Source organism: Pelophylax lessonae (genome assembly GCF_965119305.1).
Source record: "Pelophylax lessonae genome assembly, chromosome: 4".
In the NCBI taxonomy this organism is placed as follows: Eukaryota; Metazoa; Chordata; class Amphibia; order Anura; family Ranidae; genus Pelophylax; species Pelophylax lessonae.
Genome location: NC_138771.1, coordinates 307,699,264 through 307,721,610, shown reverse-complemented (window position 1 = coordinate 307,721,610; position 22,347 = coordinate 307,699,264). Strand labels below are relative to the sequence as shown.

Sequence of the window (22,347 nt, the reverse complement as noted above, 5' to 3'; positions counted from 1 at the left end):
TGAAAATTCAATGTCCACCCGAACTTCTGCAGAGTTTGCACCGTAACCTCCAAGTCGGCTGCTAGAGCGGAGGAAGACTGCACGCAGAAGCAGATCGTTCAGGTAACTCAGTACCGCGATCCCCTTCTGCCATAACATGGCCAGAACTGGGGCCAAAACCTTTGTGAACACTCGAGGAGCTAAGGCGAGACCAAAGGGTAATGCCACCAACTAAAAGTGCTCCTCGCCCACGGCAAAACAAAGCAAATGCTGATGCCTAGCATATATTGGACTATGAAGGAAAGCACGATAGAAGCCAGCAGATCTCCTTGATAAAGGAAAGCTACCACCGTGCGGATGGATTCCATCTGAAATTTCTGACCATGCACAAAGTGGTTCAGAGCCTTGAGATCAAAGATCGGACTAATCTTGCCTTCCTTCCTGGGAACTGTTATCCGATTTGAATAAAAAACTTTGGAAATGTTCCGACTCTGGAACTGGCACAACTACTCCTTGTGCTAACAGGTCCTGCACTGCTCCGTAGAGGCCCTGTAGCCACTCAGGAGACAGGCGTAAGTTGGAAGGAAAAACCTTGGAGGCAAGGACAAACTCGATCCCATAACTGAACCCAATCAGTTCGTAGATCCATTTTTCCTGAATCAGCAAGGTCCATGGATCCGGAAAAAGACTAAGACATCCCCCCACCCCAGATGCAGGTGAGCGTGAGGGCACCCCTTCAGGCTGGGGAAGGCTTGTCTGTGGAACTAGACGTGCCCGCTTTGGACTTACCATTCCAGAGTCTCTTGGAGCCTCCCGCAAAGTTACGGGTGAATCTCAAGCCATTTTCTTGCGATCCAGACGAACAAAAGGGACGCCTGTGAGCCAAAAAAGAAGGGACCCCTCTTACGGCGAGGTTCTTTGACCTTAGCAGCCTGTGGAAGCATAGTACTCTTGCCACCAGTAAGGCCCTTAATGATCTCTTCCATAGAAGCCCCAAACAAACATTCACCTACAAAAGGAAGATCAGTCAGTACCTTTTTAGAAGCCTGGTCAGCTGACCAGTACTTCAGCCAAATCATGCAGCGAAGAATCACCACTGTCATAGAAACTCTGCAGGCCAGCGGGGCCGCATCCAGGGATGCATCATAAATGTACTGTAATCCTTGAATCAACTGATCCCGCTAGGTCCACCAGCTCATTAGGATGTTGACTCCCCTCCAGATCTTGGCGCAAAACCTTAGCCCATTCCGTTAAGGTTTGGGATACAAAGGTGATAGCAAATACCGGTCTTAAAATTGAACCAGCCACAGTGAAAAGGTAACGGACCAGAGCCTCCGCTCTTTTGTCCATGGGGTCCTTAAAATGGAATCTTCGACCGGCAAAAGTGTGGTCTTATTCAGCCTGGAAACCTGATTCCACAGATGATGGAAACGTCAGTTTCTTCAGAAGAGACTCCTCAAAGGGATATATCCTCTAGCAAAATGCTTGGATATACCAGCCATGCGTTCCGTGGAACCCCACTAACTAGTGACAATCTCGTCAAAATAGGCAGGAAAGGGAAAAATCGTATTCACCTTGGAAGAGCGCCGTTGACTCAGCAGCAGCTGAGTCCACCAACTTTAATGTTTATCGCACTGATACAATCAGGGCCTCCACCAGCGCTTTTACATGAGTGGATGCAGAGAAGGACGACCGCTGAGATTGGAGAGAGTGCCAGCGAGTGCCATGAAGTTCTGCCACCCAGCCAGGAAAAAGACGTGTAGATACAGGGAGCCACAGACAGCATCCAAGTCATGGACAATGCCCATATGGACTCTCACCCCCATAAAGGTATGTTCCATGAAGTTCTGCCAGCGAGCCAGGGAAAAAAAAAAAAAGTATAGAAACAGGGAGCCACGGACAGCATCCAAGCCATGGACAACACATATATGGACTCTCTCACACCATGGAGGTAAGCTCTGTGAAGTTCTGCCTCCAAGCCGGGAAGAAGACGTATAGATACAGGGAGCCAAGGACAGCATCCAAGTCATGAACAATGCCTATTTGGACTCCCAACCTATGGAGGTATGCTCTATTAAGTTCTGCCAACAAGCAAAGGAGAAGACGTGTAGATATAGGGAGCCTTGAACAGCATCCAAGTCATGGACAATGCCTATATGGACTCTCACCGCATGGAGATATGCCTGGGCCACTACGTCACATTAGTTAGGATTCGGGCAGGGACATTGTTCGTTCTGTATTATCATGCTGCATTTCTACAGAAAAGGTTATCCTAAACCATTATGAGCCTAGTCTCAAGTTACTCAGGGCAAGGGGTGCATGTTGGTTCTGCCAAATAACAAAGAACCTGGGTCTTTAAGGAAAACACGGGGTATGAAGTAACACTACAGAAGGTTAACTTGGCAAGACAAGGAAGAGAAGTACAGTTGCTATGGGTTACCAAGTGAAGGAACAAGCCACAGCAACCAGTCGTTAAGCGTGGTACCTGGTAAGGTGGCAGATCCTCTGGTAGCGAGGGGGGGGGTCGATGTTTTGGCTCCCTCCCTAGCAGTCTATCTCCCATGACAACTGGGAGCAGACTAGCGTTACAGAGAACTATGGCCTGGTTATGAGAGACGGGAAGGAAAAAGTTAAGTGAGCACGCATGAAGTCAATGTTATGTGCTCGGCAGGACCCTCTTTCTGTTAATGGGAGTGAGGTAACAGAGGTACGCTGGACTGGTGGAGTGGCAGGCTCAGCACATTGTTACTACACACAATGGAAGCTCATCTCTAAGTCAGGGAACTGCCTTAATGTTTGATTCTTCACATGACTGCAGTCTCTGCCAGGTCCCAGACATTGATGAGATCGCTTAGCGCGAGTGTTGCCCCACATGAAGACCCTGCCCATAAGCGGCCCTCTAGACTCTCTTCCTCCTCATAGGTTCAGGGACAGCAGCAGTAGCCATTGATGGATCCAGTAGCACCAGTAGGGGACCCGACAGGAGGAGGATCAGGGCTGCTCTGCTCAAACCCATTGCACAGAGAAGTATAACATGTTTATTAAAAAAAAATAATATAAAAATATATATATATATATATATATATATATATATATATATATATATATATATATATATATATATATATATATATATATAAATATAAATAAGTATAAATTAACAAATAAAACAAATCACTTTGAAGAGGAAGTAAAGTCTTATTTTCTAATTGTACATATAGGTAAGCCTATAATAAGGCTTACCTGTAGGTACTGTGAAAATCTCCTAAACTTGCACAATTTAGGAGATATTCAGAGTACATGCAGCCGAAGACGTCATCGCTGCATGCACTCTGAAGTTCCAGCTTCCCATGCCGGATCTTCAGAGCCCATGCTGACTGTGACGTCATCGCGGCTCCAGACACTCACAGTGCTGGAGCCCGCGTTCCCGGAAGAAACAGAGAAAGATGTTAGCTTACTAACTCATTATGAAATACTTACCTTAAAACGAAGTCCCCGCAGTGCCGCCCGCTCAGCGACAGGACAGCCGACATGTTCGGCCATCCTGCTTCCTGGTTTGCGTCCTACGGCCATCTGATTGGCCGGAGGCGCGATTACATCACTCCCGCGCATGTGCGCGGGAGCCGCCGTTCACGGCACAGGGCTCTGAAGGAACCGCGCAGGGGGCCATTCCTTCAGAGCGCATTCGCCGATGACTTCATCGGCTGCATGCACTGTAAATATCTCCTAAACGGTGCATGTTTAGGAGATATCTATAGCACCTATAGGTACCAATAGGTAAAAGTATTTAAAGTGGGTTTACAACCACTTTAATACTTACTTGCTTGCTTGCTTTGTGCAACAGTATTGCACAGAGGCTCCATATGTCTTCCTTGGCAGTCCCCATGGTGGCCCTGTTTCAATCCTTCCTACATGTGCCCCCATAGCAAGCCCTATACTATGGGGGCACTTGTGCAGGCGCGCTCCCATGCCGGACTGTGTGCATCCATAAACACACACAGTGCATCTCGGCCAGGCTCCCTGCTCTCTTTTCACAGGATTTGATGAGAGAAGCAAGAGTTTATGGGTCCACCCTGTGTCTCCTATGAGAAGAGCAAGTGAGGGGAGAAGACCTGCAGAGAGGACAAGCATTAAATCGTGAATGGAGGCAGGGCAAGTATTTGCAGGGAATGCATTAAGTTAAAACATTGGGTAGCCTTTAGAACCACTTTAATGGTACCCCCCGCACATCTGCTGAAGTGCAGTGTGTTTCTCAGGAAACAAGCGTTCCCAGGCCACAGACATGTGAACATAGCCTTAGGGTAAATTCCCATTGTGTGCAATGATCTGTGTTTTTTTGCCCCGGATAAACACAGGACACAAAAGACAAATAATTTAACATTCTGTACTCCCCATTCACACCACAATGCTAGTGTGATGGGTGGTGCAAAAAAAATGCAGCAGGTCTGCATTTTTCTGCAGTGCACAGAATGCTAGCGCATTTCACCAGGCTGCTGTGTGAAGACATGTATGATTGAAATGTCCCTAAAATAAAGTTCTAACAAAAGAAAAAAAAAAAAAAATCAGTGCACCGCACCCTGCTGAAGTGCATATTTACAGCTACCAGCACAGTTAAAACACCAGACGCTCCTACCCCCACCTTCAGTTCCTGTCGGACTGTCAGCACCCTCGGAGCCAGTCCAGCAGTCTGAGGATTTGGAACCCCCGCTCTTCTCCATACACCATTTCAAGGACTGACCAGATTGATTCCCTGTGACTATACTGACCAATCAGAATCAAACTAGTCAGTCCTGGAAGTGCTGCACAGAGAAGAAAAAGAAGAGTGGGGATATTCACTGGAATGACTGTGGGGGTGCTGACAGCTCCTTAAGGGCAGTACACACTTGACGAAAATCGGACGAAATATTCTCCAATTTTTTTCTGTCTTCTCAGCGTTCATAACCATTTTTAGTTGACAGTGCATAAATGTTAGCAAAATTTCTTGATCCTCTGGCGCCCTAGTACTGCCCAGAGCGGTGGTCCTCTGGCGCCCTAGTACTGCCCAGAGCGGTGATCCTCTGGCGCCCTAGTACTGCCCAGAGCGGTGATCCTCTTGCACCCTAGTACTGCCCAGAGCGGTGATCCTCTGGCGCCCTAGTACTGCCCAGAGCGGTGATCCTCTGGCGCCCTAGTACTGCCCAGAGCGGTGGTCCTCTGGCGCCCTAGTACTGCCCAGAGCGGTGATCCTCTTGCACCCTAGTACTGCCCAGAGCGGTGATCCTCTGGCGCCCTAGTACTGCCCAGAGCGGTGATCCTCTGGCGCCCTAGTACTGCCCAGAGCGGTGGTCCTCTGGCGCCCTAGTACTGCCCAGAGCGGTGGTCCTCTGGCGCCCTAGTACTGCCCAGAGCGGTGGTCCTCTGGCGCCCTAGTACTGCCCAGAGCGGTGGTCCTCTGGCGCCCTAGTACTGCCCAGAGCGGTGGTCCTCTGGTGCCCTAGTACTGCCCATACCTTCCCCCCCCCCCCCCAAAAAAAAAAAAACATGCCAAATTTCAGTTTAAACTGTTGAATGCACTGTGCACACATTGGGATGCCCAGAAAACAACGCATAATGGATCAGGCAGTAATAAGGTTAAACATAAATAGCACTATTAGACTGGCACAAGCCTACAGACATGAACAATAGAAAAGTTCTCACATGTTTCCTGCCTCTCCTCATCCAGGAAGGAGGACCGAGCAGTAAGCCCAACTCACGACATAGAACCCCAAGCCGAGCTCTCCCTGAATCGGTTCGCTCCTTCCCCACACCGGATATCACATGTAAATAACCAGAAGCGGCCACCCGAAAAGACTGGGGGCATTCGAGGAATTGAAATCTTCCGCCCCAGCCATCCACCAATCACCAGACGGTATCCGGGTCAGAAAGCCGCTAGCAACCAATAAGATAAAAACGCCAGGGCAATTTGGTTCGGGATAGGAGGGGTTTCCCGTTTTAAAACGACATACGCAGCGATTGGTCGCATTCTCAGTGTGTTAGAAAACAGAGCCTGTCATTGGCTTAGTGCTCGTTGCAGGTTCAATGACAGCTTCCAGCGGCAGCCTCGCCCCCCTATCCCTGATTATGCATGCAGACCCCGCCCGGGTCACGTCGCGGGACTTTTTAAAGGGCTGGTGGGGGTGGCGCGCCTCTGATCAGCTGTTTGTAGAGCCATGCATCGGTAATGAGGCTGGGTAGGCGGTGGCAGTGAATGTGTATGGCTGAGAGCGACGACATTAGGACTGTAGATGGCGTCCAAGCTTTGCTTTGTTTCAATGTGCGTGTGAGATCTTGGTGTGTCTATAAAGTGAGCCATGCTGAGTTATAGCTATAGAGAGGGATTGAATGTTGAGATTTGGATGGGGCTGGACATTGATAGTGCAAGCTCATCACGTGATTTACCATTGATTAAAATTCCACAACTGCCCCATAGCTCAGCTTCCTATTTATAGAGCAAAGGGACTTCCTTCAGACTATCCCTTTTTTGTTTCCAGAAGTTAAAGTACAAGTAAAGACAAAAACTTTTTTTTTGGATTTTGTAAGGGAGGGTTATAATCAGATTCACCCCCCCTCCCCCCTCCATCTGTGTCCCGTTGGGGAGATCCCCCCTTCACCTCCTGTCCCATAGCCAAACAGGAAGTGAGAGGAAATCCCTGTAAACTAAGGGAATTTCTTGGGAACCCTCAGGTCACCAGAACTAGTGTCCCCCATTGGAAGATTCCTTTTACTTTTCTGGGGACAACCCAGCATTTGGGTTTTTCTTTTACTTTGTTTTAATAAGGGTAACCAGGACAAATAGGGTGAAGCTCTTTTTTATTGGAGCACAGACTACAATAAAAACTGAAGTGTCCTAATTTCTCTCCATGCGATCAAACTTTTTTTTTTATTTTTGAAGTTTTGCGTTTTGACTTTAACTTCTTTTTAAGCAATCCATATTTTTCTAATCTGGTGCAGATAGTTGCTGCATCTCCTCTTTTATAGAGCTCCAAGAAAAGTCTTCTTGTTGGGCTGTACAATTGGAGCTTGTGGTCATCATTTATAGTTTGTTTGGCAGCCCGTTTGTTCAGGTCTAAATTTGTTGTGTGTGTTTTGTGTTTTTTTTTTTTTTTTTTGAGGTGTGGGTTTACCACCTCTTTCTCTTTCGCACGGGCGCTCCGCGCAAATCATCCTATTTTTTTGCGGATGATTTGCGGACATAATGTAAGTCTATGGCATTGCGGATGTCAGCGGAATCCGTTTTTCCTCCTTTCAGTTCTGTTCCGTTTTTTGGAACAGAACCCTATTTTTCCTCCGTTCAAAAAACGGAAAGGAAGGAAAATCGGATGTCAGCGGTGTCATCCGCTGACATCCGCAATGCCCATACACTTACATTATGTCCGTATATCATCCGCAAACGGATGGGATGATATGCGGACATACGGAGTGGATGACACAAATGTCATCCGCTCCGTGAAAAAAGTCCCGCAGCGGAGCTTTCACACGGAGCGGCCGTGTGAAAGAGCCCTTAGGTTCATGCAGCTATGGCAAACTGCACACCTGGCATGTGTGGTTAGACTGCCAATTTCTGGCTTAGCCACATTAAGAATAATATTAGTTGCTCTACCATGCTCCAAAGAAAGTGTAGTATGCTAAAAGTGCAGTAATATGAAGATCTGAATGAAATGTTCAGGCAAACCTGTCTACATCTAGTTGTAGATCCCTGCAGATGTCATTTATCGCCTACCTGGTTGTGTCCGCAGCTCTAGGCATGAAATGCAGTAGCTAAATTTTATTTAAATTAGGACTATAGGCAAAACTTTTTGTTTTCATTTTTGCTAGAATAAGGTTGTGTTATAACCCCTATGAGATTTTATTTTTATTTTTTCCCCTGCCATCTTGTGTCCTATTGTGGACATTTACCCTCACTTCCTGTCCCATAGCCAAACAGGAATTAAGAGGAAATTCCTTCAAATTAAGGGAATTCCTTCGGGACCCCCACACTAGGGTCCCCATTGGAAGATTTTCCCTCTATTATTCTGGGCACAACATAAAATTTGGGATTTTTTTACTTTTTTGTTTAATAATGGTAAACTGGATAAATGGAAAGGGTGAATCTCTTTAGTGGGGGCACAGACAGCAATAAGAACTGACCGGTGTTCTACTCCCTCTCCCCTCTATTCTAAGCTAACAACGTTTTTCCTTTAGTTCTACTTTAAATCTAAATTTGCGGTTTGGCTTATTTTACATAGTTGGGCTATGTATGTATGAGCGGGCCATACCTGGCCAATCCCTATGAAAGCTGGAAAATCACAGTAACCACAGCTTTTAACGTGATCATCGTTCTTTTCTGGTTCCCGTGCCAAGAAGCTGCCCTGCTGCTTACTAAACTATCTTGCTTGCCCAACGTGCACTATTCAGGGAACGTGTTGCATTCTCTGATTTGAATGAGGTGGCGATGTCACTGCTCCACCTCCCAATCTTGTCCAGTCAGAGTGCTTTGCATTCCTTGTGAAAAAGCAAATTGTTCTGTGAATTGAGTTCCTGGAGCAGCCCTCTGTTGACAATGCAGGAAGGCAGCTGCTCTGCGCAATGCCCAGAATCTAGTGGAATTCACCAGAGAAGCAGTGCCTACTACATTGATTTCTAGCTTCCACATAGGTTTGACATGTACATACTTTGGACTACTGTATATACTCGCGTATAAGCCAAGTTTTTCAGCACAGAAAAATGTCCCCCTCGGCTTATACTCGAATCCTTAAAAAAAAAAATGTTCCCAGGCGGCCCGACGTGCTCTGAGGCTCTTGGATTTAAAAATGGCACCGCCCGGCACCAACATGTCACCGCACATGCGCCGCCGCTTGGGAAAGGCCGTACACGTTCGGCTAGTCCCGGGAATAGCCGAACGTATACAAGCTTTCCCGAGCGGCGGTGCAATGACTTGTTGGCGGCGCCATTTTTAAATCTAAGGGGCATTAGAAACCGGTAAGTGAGACTCCTCCACAGCCGCACTACCTGCCATTGTGGGGCTGCAGGCATAGTACAAGAGATGCAGTGCTGCGGGCGTGGTACACCTGTACTATGCCCGCAGCACTGCATCTCTTGTACTATGCCCGCGGCCCTGCGTTCTCTTGTACTATGCCCGCGGCCCTGCGTTCTCTTGTACTATGCCCGCGGCCCTGCATTCTCTTGTACTATGCCCGCGGCCCCGCGTTCTCTTGTACTATGCCCGCGGCCCCGCGTTCTCTTGTACTATGCCCGCAGCCCCGCGTTCTCTTGTACTATGCCCGCGGCCCCGCGTTCTCTTGTACTATGCCCGCGGCCCCGCGTTCTCTTGTACTATGCCCGCGGCCCCGCGTTCTCTTGTACTATGCCCGCGGCCCCGCGTTCTCTTGTACTATGCCCGCGGCCCCGCGTTCTCTTGTACTATGCCCGCGGCCCCGCGTTCTCTTGTGGTATGCCAGCAGCCCCCCCCGCGTTCTCTTGTGGTATGCCAGCAGCCCCCCCGCGTTCTCTTGTGGTATGCCAGCAGCCCCCCCGCGTTCTCTTGTGGTATGCCAGCAGCCCCCCCGCGTTCTCTTGTGGTATGCCAGCAGCCCCCCCGCGTTCTCTTGTGGTATGCCAGCAGCCCCCCCGCGTTCTCTTGTGGTATGCCAGCAGCCCCCCCGCGTTCTCTTGTGGTATGCCAGCAGCCCCCCCCGCGTTCTCTTGTGGTATGCCAGCAGCCCCCCCCGCGTTCTCTTGTGGTATGCCAGCAGCCCCCCCCGCGTTCTCTTGTGGTATGCCAGCGCCCCCGCGTTCTCTTGTGGTATGCCAGCAGCCCCCCGCGTTCTCTTGTGACTTTGGGGGGGGGCACGTCAGCCAGTGGCTATAGAAAATGCCCTGGCATCAGTTAAGTAAAGCCTCAGGCTTGATTGTCAGTAGTAGCAGGAAAATTGGCACCTGTGGTCAATAGAAGGAATGGTGCCCCATTGTTGGCGCTGGTGGGAGGGACGGTGCCCCATTGTTGGCGCTGGTGGGAGGGACGGTGCCCCATTGTTGGCGCTGGTGGGAGGGACGGTGCCCCATTGTTGGCGCTGGTGGGAGGGACGGTGCCCCATTGTTGGCACTGGTGGAAGGGATGGTGCCCCATTGTTTGGATCACCAGTGCCAGGAATGGGGCACCAGTGGGAGCAATGGTGTTCCAAGGACCAGTTAACCGCAAGCAAAGAGCTGTGTTTTGGAGACCGCTGCTTGAAATGATTAAAGCCACTGGGTGAGCATTGGGTAAGAAATTTGCTTTTTTAGGAGGAGATAGGCTATGGCAACCTTGCTATTTCTCACTGTACATATTTCCTTTGAAGGCATAAGCTTTTCTCTATCGCTCATTGACAGACGTAGTCTTCTTGATTCTCAAGAGCTGGGTTATGTTGTCTCCGCAGGAGTAGGACTAGGCAGAATGACAAAACGTTCTGGCTCCACCCTAGGGGGCAGTCCCTGAGGGTATATCCTCCCTCTCTCTGCTACAGGGAATCAGTTTTTTTCTGTCTAGTCAGGAGTAAGGACCTAAGCTCCTTGCTGGGATCTTTTGGTCCTGGCAAGACTTTTTTTCTTTAAGAAAAAGAGATTTTTTAGGTAGTTTTCTCCAGTGTTTTTTTCCTGTGAGATCTTCAAGCAAAAATGCCGGACTGGGCGACACTTGTGGTCACCCCAGCCGGCCTACGAGTGCGTGCAGACCAGGCATTGCGCTTGGTCGGCCGCGACATATTCAAGTAAGTATGCGGGGCCGGGCGACGGGCTGGATGTGAGATCCAGTGGTCACCCCGGTTTCTGCCTAAAAGGCGCGTGCAGACCAGTGCGCTGAGTCGGCCGCGACGGAGTCCCAGTAAAGGGACTGACTTTGCGAGTTAAAGCTCGCTTGGACGCCAGGACCAGAGAGTCGAGGCGTCCACAAACCCCCACCCCGGTGGAGAGGGTATTATGAAGAGAGGGTGCCTGTCGGTTCGGTATGGTGAGTAAAACGTTCCCTTTTTTTCCTCATTTATGAGGCAGTATATATTATGGGCCCCTCCATATATGGTCAGTATATATCTGACACTTACAAGTCCCCCTTGTAATACAGCATGTGTTTGTGGGAAGTGGACTTGGTTCAAGAGCTAACACTCTACCCAGCAGACTGTAACATTACAGCAGACATAGGAGGTATAATCCTACCTTATGTGCAGTGTATCTCTGTAGATCCATATGTCACCTCTCAGCAGAGTGCAGGTGGATGTGCTGGGAAGACGATATCGGCGGTCCGCCGCCATTTTGCCGTAGACCGAATACATATATGTCCTCAGGTCACGCCGGCCGCCATGTTTTTGGAGTCTTATGTCTCTTCTATGGGGGCGGCCATGTTTTGTGAGCCCAGCTTCCTCGTGGAGGGCTGGGAACGCCGGAAGGCGTACACAGGGGGCGGAGCCACGCCTTCTGCCCGGGAAAAAGCAAACAGCTCCTTCCAGTCTGTGTAAGACAGACGCTGGCTGCAGTTTGTTGGAAACTGCACTGCATCGGTTGGTGAGCCTTGGGGGTCCCTCTCTCTCTCTCTCTGGGATCGAGAAGCAGGTACTCTGAGGGGCGCTATTGCGCTAGGGGGAGACGCACAAAAAAAAAAAAAAAAAGAAAAAGTTTTTTTGTTTTTGCTGGCAAAAGTGTCCTGTATTAACATGGACCCTGCCACTCATGTATCTCCTCCGGATCCCCTCGAGGGGTCTGTGGGATCCTCCAGCACCCCATTGACAATTGAATCTTTGTCAGCTATTATGGAAACTTTTGTGTCCCGGGTGGAAGTGGCTTGTCAGGGACAGGGCGCAAGAAAGCGACCCCCGCCTAACCCCTTATTATCTGAAACCTCGGATTCAGACTCTGAGCCTATTTCTGCAGTTGCAGGTACTTCATCTGGTATTGGTGTCTCGGGTCCTGTCTCTTCAGACAGTGAGGAGGATGTTTCGGCATCTGCCATAGCCCGAGAGGAAGCGTTGGTAAACGCACTCATTGTATCTGTTCAAGAGACTTTAAGGTTACAGGGTATTCCATCAGAAATAGCTGAAACTGAGATCCCTTTTGGGACTAAAAAGCGCATCAAAGTGGCAAAGGTTTTTCCATTGCCCAAATGTTTTGGCAATCCAATCGATGAAGAATGGCGTCTGCCAAAACGCACTTTTAATATTTCCAAACGCATTGACAGGCGTTATCCGTTTGAGGAAACCCTTATTAAGAAATGGACAGAACCACCTGTGGTGGATTCACCTATTGCTAGATTGAATAAAGCCACGGTTATTCCTTTAGAAGACGCTCCGTCTTTCAAAGATCCAGTGGATCGCAAGATAGAAGCTATGTCTCGCACCATGTTTTCCTTGATTGGATCAGCTTTCAGGCCAATAATTGCTATTGGTCTGGTTTCGCAGGCTGTAACTGAATGGACCAAGTGGTTACGCCGGGACTTAGAAGAAGTCCCTCAGGCGGTATCAGATTTGTTGGAACAAATGATACAGGGGTTACAGTTTGTATGTGATGCGGCGTTAGACGCCACTCCATTAATGGCGCGAGCATCAGTCTCAGCAGTGGTTCTCAGGCGTACACTGTGGCTAAAAGGTTGGATAGCCGACCAAGGTTCCAAAAAAGCATTGGCTAATATCCCCTTTTCAGGAGAGCGTCTATTTGGAGCCAACTTAGATGAGATCATTAAGGATCTCACCGGTGGAAAAAGCACCTTTTTACCGCAAAATTTTAAAGGTAAAGGAATTTGTCAAAGACGAGGGCCTTCTTTTTCTGCTCACAAGGTTTTTTCGTCCAGCGGGTGAAAAAACTAAGTCCTCCAAAGCTCCTGCAGGAGGCGTCAGGGGTCGGTGGTCGGGCAAGCAAAAGCCCGCCCCCTCCAGACCCGAAGATAAACCATCCAAAGCCTGAAGGTGCGCCCCCACCCATAACTGGGGTGGGGGGACGTCTTCGCCGGTTCCCGGATCCATGGCTTTCCAGAATCCCGGACAAATGGGTTTGCGAAGTCATAAAGTCAGGGTACAAGATCGAGTTTCGATCTCTCCCACCGGCGCGATTCTTCCCTTCCAATATCCGACTATCTCCGGATCGTCTAGAAGATCTGCGGAGAGCAGTCACAGATCTACTACAACAAGGAGTGGTAGTCCACGTTCCTTGGACAGAACGGTTTCAAGGGTTTTATTCAAACCTGTTTACAATACCCAGGAAAGAGGGCAAAGTGCATCCAATTCTGGACTTAAGAGCGCTCAATTCTTTCGTCAACATAAGAAGATTCAGAATGGAGTCCATTCGCACGGTAGCAGCCTTCCTGCATCCAGGGGATGTCCTAGCGTCCATAGACATCAAGGACGCCTATCTTCACATTCCCATTTTCGCAGGACATCAGCGTTTTCTACGCTTTTCCGTAGAGGAGAACCACTATCAGTTTGTGGCGTTACCTTTCGGTCTCGCCACGGCTCCGCGGGTCTTCACAAAGGTGTTGGCCCCTATGTTGGCACTTCTGCGCCAAAGAGGTATATCGATTCTAGGTTACCTAGACGATCTTCTGCTTCATGCAGAATCTCCTCAGACCTTGCTACAAAACATAGAAATTACTATGATTTCTTTACAGGAATTCGGGTGGCTGGTGAACCAGCAAAAGTCATTTCTGGTTCCCACCCAGAGGCTCGAATATCTGGGTCTAATTCTAGACACAGTCAGGACGAGAGTTTTCCTTCCGGTAGGGAAACTTCGAAAGATTCAATCAGCAGTCCAGTTGTTACTGTCCAACAGCTGGTCTTCCCTTCGGACGTGCATGAGGGTTCTGGGGTTGATGGTGGCTTCATTCGAAGCAGTCCCATTTGCCCAGTCCCATACCCGAATTCTTCAGCAAGAGATTCTTCTCAGATGGAATCGGAATCCGGAATCCCTGGACAATCAGATACGATTGAGCAAACAGACCAGAGAGTCTCTGGTTTGGTGGCTTCGGTCTCCAATGCTCAGCCAGGGAAAGTCATTTCTGCCAATATATTGGACGATAGTGACCACGGATGCCAGTCTATCCGGATGGGGAGGAATTCTTGGTCAGTTATCTGTCCAGGGACTTTGGTCCCCGGAAGAATCCAGATTACCGATAAATGTATTGGAACTGAGAGCGATCAGACTTTGTCTGATTCACTGGACCGAGCAGCTCCAGGGCAGCCCGGTTCGGATCCAGTCGGACAATGCCACGGCCGTGGCTTATGTCAATCATCAGGGGGGCACCAAGAGTGTCCGAGCGGCCAAAGAAGTGGCTTGCATTCTTTGCTGGAACAAATCGTTCCGCCCAGCGATCTCTGCGGTGTTCATTCCGGGGGTGGAGAATTGGCAGGCAGATTATCTCAGCCGTCAGACCCTGGATCAGGGGGAATGGTCCCTCCATCCAGACGTTTTCCACCAGTTGTGCCTACGGTGGGGCACCCCGGATGTGGATCTGTTGGCATCACGATTCAACAGGAAAGTTCAGAGATTCGTGGCTCGCTCCCGCGATCCTCTAGCAGAAACCGCAGACGCACTGATCGCCCCGTGGGGGCAATACCAGCTAATATATGCCTTCCCTCCTCTCGCGTTACTGCCAAGACTTCTTCGCAGGGTAGAGGAGGAAGGAATCCCAGTAATCCTGGTAGCTCCGGACTGGCCTCGTCGAGCTTGGTACGCCGACATGGTCAGACTGGTGGCGGACGTCCCATGGAGACTTCCTCTCAGGGAGGATCTACTGTCTCAGGGACCGATCTTCCATCCTGCTTTACGATCGCTGGCTTTAACGGCCTGGCTATTGAGACCCAGGTGCTGAAGGACAAAGGTTTGTCAGCTTCAGTTATTCCTACTCTAGTTGAAGCAAGGAAAGCGACTTCCAGAAAGATTTATCATCGCACATGGAAGTCCTACATTGCATGGTGTGAACCTTTGGGGTTCCGTCCTCGGTCTTATTCGATTAGTCGAATATTGGCTTTTCTGCAACAAGGGGTTGAGCAGAAACTGGCCTTGAGTACTATCAAGGGTCAGGTCTCAGCATTAGCCATCTTCTTTCAGAAGCCTTTGGCTACTCATTCCTTGGTGCGGAATTTCATCCAGGGGGTGCGACATCTGGCTCCGCCAGTGCACGCGCCGTTACCCCCCTGGGATCTTAATTTAGTGTTGTCGGTTCTTCAGAAACCTCCCTTTGAAGATATTAGGGAGATTCCTCTACCCACGTTGTCCCAGAAGGTGGCCTTCTTGGTGGCTATTACTTCTGCACGCAGGGTGTCAGAACTGGCCGCATTATCTTGTCGTTCACCATATCTGGTGGTTCATAGAGATAAGGTGGTTCTTCGTCCGAATCCATCCTTCCTACCAAAAGTAGTTTCAGAATTTCATCTGAATGAAGAAATTGTATTACCTTCCCTGTGTCCTAAGCCCAGTCATCCTCGGGAATTTGCTTTGCACTCCTTGGATGTGGTCCGGGCGATCAGGGTATACTTGAAAACGACAGACTCGTTTCGCAAGACGGATTCACTTTTTGTGATCCCAGATGGACCCAAAAAGGGGTTGCCTGCATCTGCCGCGACCATTTCCAAATGGATCAGACAGACGGTAGTACAGGCTTGTTCTATTAAGGGTCGGGAGCCCCCGTTCCCTGTTAAGGCGCACTCCACTCGGGCACTTAGTGCGTCATGGGCCTTTCGCCATCAGGCGTCAGTGGTCCAGGTGTGCAAGGCGGCTACCTGGTCGTCGGTGCATACCTTCTCTAAACATTATAAAGTTGATGTAATGGCATCGTCTGATGCCTCATTTGGCCGCAAGGTTTTGCAGGCCGCAATTTGAGGAGACCAGTGGTCTACCTCGAGGGTTTTTTTCCGTTGGAAAATTTTTTCTTTTAGTCTCATTCTTTGTTTATAATGAGCCTTTAAAACTTCTAGTTTGGCACCGGTTGGGCCTACTAGATTGGATTTGATTTTGTCAATCCCACCCCTCATTTGTGGCACTGCTTCTGGATGTCCCAGCTCTTGAGAATCAAGAAGACTACGTCTGTCAATGAGCGATAGAGAAAAATGGATTTTTGTAAGAACTTACCGTAAAATCCTTTTCTCTTAAGCTCATTGACAGACGTAGTACCCGCCCCTCTATCATTGAGTTGGGTTGGGTTAATTTCTCTGTACTGCTTTAAACAGAACTGATTCCCTGTAGCAGAGAGAGGGAGGATATACCCTCAGGGACTGCCCCCTAGGGTGGAGCCAGAACGTTTTGTCATTCTGCCTAGTCCTACTCCTGCGGAGACAACATAACCCAGCTCTTGAGAATCAAGAAGACTACGTCTGTCAATGAGCTTAAGAGAAAAGGATTTTACGGTAAGTTCTTACAAAAATCCATTTTTCCTTTTTATATGTAGATTTCTGAAACCTCAGAATTGACCCGAGGCAAGTCAAACTTGTGTGCTCTGTTCAAAAATCACTAGTTTTGAATGAGTGTTTCTTTAAAAGGGACATGTGCTCTCTTTAACTTAAATTGCATAGCTAACCCCTATAGTTGCCTGCACTTTTTGAGAGCTTCCCAGCAATTCTAAGGCATAAGAGCTACTTTAGCGAAAAAAGTATATCTAAATTAGTCACTAAAATCTCATGTGATTGCTATCATGTAACCCAGCTCATCCCCAGCCTGTCTGCAAGGAAACATCAGTGGGAGGAGCCTAAATCCTCTGCTGCTGGTAAAATCTTAAAACCTGTGTGTGTGTGTATATATATATATATATATATATATATATATATATATATATATATATATATATATATATATATATATATATATATATATATATATATATATATATATATATATATATATATATATAAAATATAATGCGTGTGTATGTGTATACACACACATTTTTTTCATTTAGCTCTATCAAATGTTACATCATCAAATACAGGGAACTAAAACTGGCAACGTCTGGCCTATGCAATCAAGGGTTGCATCAGGGACACAGACAAGGAGTGACAGTGAACTGCAGGAACAACCAGTTTTTTGCAGAATATAGAAAACAAATCCCATAGTGACTGAGTATGAACCGCATGTAATGACCGTTTTTAATGAGGGTTTAAAGACAGTGATTGTAAAGTTTTACAAAAAGTTGCCTGCTAAGTGCGGTGGTTTTGCACAAGACAACCCGATTCTCCTTTTCTGGGGTCCCTTGCAGTCGATCTAGGCTACTCCTTTGTGTGCATCAAAAGCAAGCTGTTTCCTATAGTGGCACATGTGCTGGCTCGATCCAGAGCCTCGCTATGTCTTTTGACACAGTGCAGCTTGGCCCCCTCACACTCTCATCACTGGATTTGATGACAATAGCAGGAGTCAATGGCTTCCACTGCTCTCGCTGAATCCAGTGAGGAGGGAAAGGGCAGCGCTGCTGGTTTGAGAATGGGCTCAGGTAAGTATTTAAGGGGGCTGGGTGGGGCCTGCAGAAAGTTACCTTAATGCATGCAGAGAATGCATTAAAGTGGTTTTAAACCCTCACATACTCAGTGAATTGAACAGCTTCTGATAATAGCGATGAGACCAATCCTCCTACAATGTATTTTTTCATCTGCAGTCTTCTCTCTACATTCATTCAAAAATGCAGATGTTGGCAGCAGAGGGGGAGCAGAGACTGCAGTTTGTGTGTGAAAGCTGTTTGGAAGAAAGGAGCACACCCAACCTCAACACAGCAGAACTGTGGTCTGAAAAGACAAGCTTTCTGCTAAGCTCCCCCTCCCAACACAAATTTATCTTGTCAGGAAAAATGCTCGTGCTGATAACAGGAACCAGCACCAGAGAAACTACACTTGGCGCTTTGGAAAGAGAGAAGTTAACACTGCAGATGTGTTTTGCTCAAATTGCATGACTGAGGTTTACAACCACTTGACCTCTGGAAGGTTTACTCCTCTTTTATGACCTAACCAAACCATATTTTTCTAAATGGTACTGCGTTACATTAACTGACAATTGCGTGGTCGTGTGACGCTGTACCCAAATAAAATTTGGCCTTTTCCCCACAAATAGAGCTTTCTTTTGTTGGTATTTGAGCACCACTAGGTTTATTTTTTGCACTAATAAACAAAGTTCAATTTTTAAAACTTTTTTTTACTTTCTGCTATAAAACCTATCCTTTAAAAAAAATAGTTTTTTTTTTTTATAAATTTAGGCCAAAATGTATTCTGCCTTTTTTTGGTTAAAAAAAAAAAGAAAAACCCAATAAACGCTTATTGGAATTTTTTATTTTTTTACTAGTTATGGCGGCGATCAGCGACTTATAGCGGGACTTCCATATTGCGGTTAACGTTGACCCTTTTTGAGAACCAGTGGCACTGCTACAGTGATCAGTGATAAAAAAATTTACACCATCACTGTACTAATGACACTGGCTGGGAAGGGGTTAACATTGGGGCGCTCAAAGGGTTAAATGTGTGCCTAGCCAGTGTTCATGTGAACTTTGTGTGGTGCTTTCACTAGAGGTAGTAATAGATTTTATTCCCTGCTTTGTAGAGAATGGATTACTTCCCCACTGACAGGGCTCTGCCTTGTTTACATAGGCAGAGCCCTATTGTATGGAAAATTGACGATCACCAGGTGTTTGCGGTAATCCGTTGGGCTGCACCCAGTGATTGAACTGGGTACGTGATCTGGCATAGCCTTGCCGCCATAGAGCTAGGTAATAGTCAGCAAGCGGTTGGGGTAAAAAACTGAAGCCTTTACAAATACTTCAATGTGTTAATGTAATTTCAAGAGCGGTTTTCTTTTAAAGCTGCAGCATTTATTAAAATACTGAGGATCCTGCTATAAAGATCCTCATTCAGGCATTTCCTGTTACAGTACAGCGGGTATTGGGAACAAGTGAATGTGGACAGGAAGTAGCTGGAGACCGGCCACACTAAAAGGCATAGATCAAAAACAGTCCTTAACAATCAAAAAGCATTTGTTTGATGTACAGTGCTTTAGTATGTTAAAAGTAATCTGGTAGAAGTTAGATCTACTTTAAGGGGCAGCCCACCTAAAACCAATTTCACTTTTGAGTAGATTTTAGAAAGTTAAAGCGAACAATATCTGATCTCATGGTAATTTAAAATGTGATTAAAGCAGAACTCCCACTTGGCCCACTAAATTAGAAATGGAAAGAAAAAGCTTGCTTTTTTTCACTGAGGGACACAAATTTAGGTAGCCCAAATATACTGCTGCCTACAGGAGAATTGAACACTGGCAAACAAAGATAGGCCAGCTCAGTAGAACACCAACTACTCCCAGCATGCCCTAATTTCCCCAATTGCCTTTCAGGACAGCAATTGAAGAGGGCACAGCTCCACCCAAAATTCCCAGCAAACCCTAAAGGATAATGCAGGCACATCGGAGGTTAGCGGGTGTCCTTAACCAGTCAATTTAGTAAAGTGGAAATGCTGAAAGTGCATAAGGGCTGTCTTATAAACACACTCGGAAAGGGAGTTCATTTAAGGCAAGCTCATAGGAGAGGGAAGCTGTCTCCTGTATACCAACATGGGAAGAAGAAAACCGAAAAGTGCCTTTAAGTGTAGTATCATAATGAAATTGACGCATAAAAGTGGCAACTCTCATAGGATCGAAGAAATCAGGCCTGTAAAGACTGGTCAACATTTGGATGAAAAATGCCCAGGATTCGCAAGCTAGAAGCTGCGATGCAGGAGGGGAACCACCGGTCACTCTCCCTGATCGCTTGTGCCAGGACTCTCGGAGCACAGCGTGGACCACAGTGTTGGCATGTGATGCCACTAGAGAATGGGAGTACACAAGGCGTTTCAGAGCATGCGCGATGTGTAATACAAGCATGCTTGCTCCTCATTTTCAAAGATGGCAGCTCTGAGGCTCCTTTTTGCTTCCATTCCAGCTGTTCAGTGGGTCGGACTGCATTCTTGTCTACTGCAAATGAAGATTCTTCAAAAGTGTTCCTAACAGGAAGCTCTGGAGAAACCCATCTAGATTGCCATGACTGTAGAGGGCATTATGGTGGTGGTACAATCTGGTCAACCGGGCAGAACGTCTGTTCTGGTCCTTCCCAATGACCAAGTGTTTAACTACAGATGCAAATGCTTGGGGAGCCCACCTTGAAGGTCAGACAGTGCAGGGATTTTGGTCGAAGATAGAAGCCAGAAAGTTGTTTATTGATGGCCATTCAGCTGGGCCTCCTATTCTTTAAGCAGTCAGTCAGGGGGCAGCATGTACTGTACATGTCCTATCAGACAATGCGACTGCAGTGGTGTATGTCAAAACAAGCGGGAATAAGAAGCAGGTGCCTTTTGGAACTAACATTGCAGATGCTTACATGGGCCGCAGAGTGGCCTCTGTCCACTATCAATCTAAAGGGATTCCAAAATCAGTTGGCAGACCTTTTTAAGCGGAAGAAAAATAAGTCTGAATCTGATGTTTTCTGGATGGTCAGAGGCCTGGGAAATTCCTGAGGTCGCCCTATTTGCAAGTCAACTGAATGCAAAAGGACGGGCACTCTTCCCTGCAGAGATCGGGTGGTGGGACGTGTTGGCTCATCTGTGGCTTTACCCTTTGTGCTAAGCATTCCCTACAGATTCCCCTGGTTTTCAGAAAGTTCAAGGAAGAATCTGGAGATCTTATCTTGATTTGCCCCTTCTGGCCAAAAAAGGCCTTTCTTTTTGATGCTCCTAGATCTGGCCAAGAAGCCTGCCTAAAGGCTGCCAGACTAGGACTTGCTATTCCAGGTGCCCCTAATTTATTCAAAGTTAGAACTACTGAAGTTAACAGCCTGGTTTCTGAGGTCTAGTTCCGGTTTTTTTTTTTTTTTTTTTTTTTTTTTTTGTACAAAAATCTTCAGTTAAAAAAAAAAATGGTTTCAGCTTTAGAATTCCTCCATGAAGGAATGGAGAAGGGTTTAGCATGTGCCCTCTAGTTGCAGCATTATCAGTTCTTTGTGATGGGTTACTGTTAAGTAGTGTTCTTCACTGCTCTGTCCATGTGAACCATCCAGCCTCCTGACACTCTAGGTTTAGACATGTTGTATGCACCTTTAAATACACTGACACAATATAAAGGAGCCTTAACCTTTTACTCAGATTATAACTTGTAGAATTCTTGTCAGTCAGCTAAACCCTTAATAAACCACTAGAGTTCAGCAACACTGACACTTGCAAGGCCTTGCTAAAGTCTTCACCGGCAGTTGGAGCTCATGTAATAAGTTTCCAGTATGACTTGGTGTATAGCAAGAGATGCAGGATAGCTGATTATATTCCTAAGAGATTTGGTTACTGATTCAGTGTAAAAAAAAAAAAACTAACAAAAGTGGTCTGAACTTCTGAGCAGGTGCCCTCTCCCACCTGATCCTGATGTCCGAGGGTCCTGGGGAAACAAGCAATGCTATCCTCCACGCTCTGTGGCCTCATGGGATGAGTTGCGCTCTATCTCAGGGTTTCCGCAAACTCCACCCGATCAGCGATACTGCAAGGATGTCTTCAATACTGCGATGGACATCCGTTCCGTTGGAGTCTGCAGATGGATCAGGTGGTGTGCAGTAGGCCGCAATCTGCTGTCTCGCTCTCTGCACGGCAAACCGATGTGCACGGGATGGGTTCCTGGATGCAAGAGGCCCCAAGCCTATTTAACTGATGCTTTTATAGCCTCTCCCAAGATGCTCCACTGTTCCAGAGCTTGCTGAGAAAGATAGTTCTTGAATAATCCAGCCACCTGGTAATTACTGTAGACTACAGTCCCCACAATAACGTTCTCCCAATCTTCTATATGACAATTTTAATCTTGAAACCAACACTAGAGGGATGCAGACGATCCAAAAGAACAGACTATGAGTCTGCACTTTAAAGAATATGGTAGTTAGGTCCCCGGCTACAGGGAACATAATCGCAGGAACCACTAGTTATTTTTGGGCATTGGCCATGAACAGGCCTACGTCCCTTAGTTTTTCCCAAATGGGATTTATCTTTTGAGTTACAGGGTCTCACGGATGGTCCATTTGAGCCCATAGAAGAATCATCAAATTTTGTTTTAAAGACAATTTCTCTCCTCCTAAGACGGCCACTGGAGATACAGCTCCTCCCTCTGGGACAGAAGACCTGGTCACCCACTTAAAGGTGGTCCTCCAGGCCTCCTTTTTTTGTTTCCTGCTAGATGGGAAGGAAGCCTTTTTAAGGAACCTGCCTGTTGGGAGCTCCATGTCTCAGGGCTGTCCTGGGTGGTAGCTCCCCAGTTGTACTTTCTCCTGCCCATGCGATCCCTCGTGTCTGGTTGAGCAGGGCTTTGCCGCCTACTGCTGCCTGTGCTTTGGGGGAGAGGACCTCTGATGGGGTGGCAGCGCCCGCCTTGCTGCTGTACTATCCCCAA

The 22,347-nt window shown here is 47.5% G+C and overlaps 1 protein-coding gene across 2 annotated transcripts in view; it reads left to right on the top strand.

Annotated features, from left to right (window-relative positions):
* Positions 1–6,071: 6,071 nt before the first annotated feature.
* Positions 6,072–22,347, top strand: part of LOC309553936 (oocyte-specific histone RNA stem-loop-binding protein 2-like) — a 113,009-nt gene continuing 96,733 nt past the window's right edge. For both annotated transcript variants that reach the window (XM_082255440.1, XM_082255439.1), the window contains exon 1: positions 6,072–6,175. In XM_082255440.1, the coding sequence (XP_082111566.1) occupies positions 6,168–6,175 (8 nt within the window). In that variant the 5' untranslated portion in view covers positions 6,072–6,167. The remainder of the gene's footprint in view (positions 6,176–22,347) is intronic.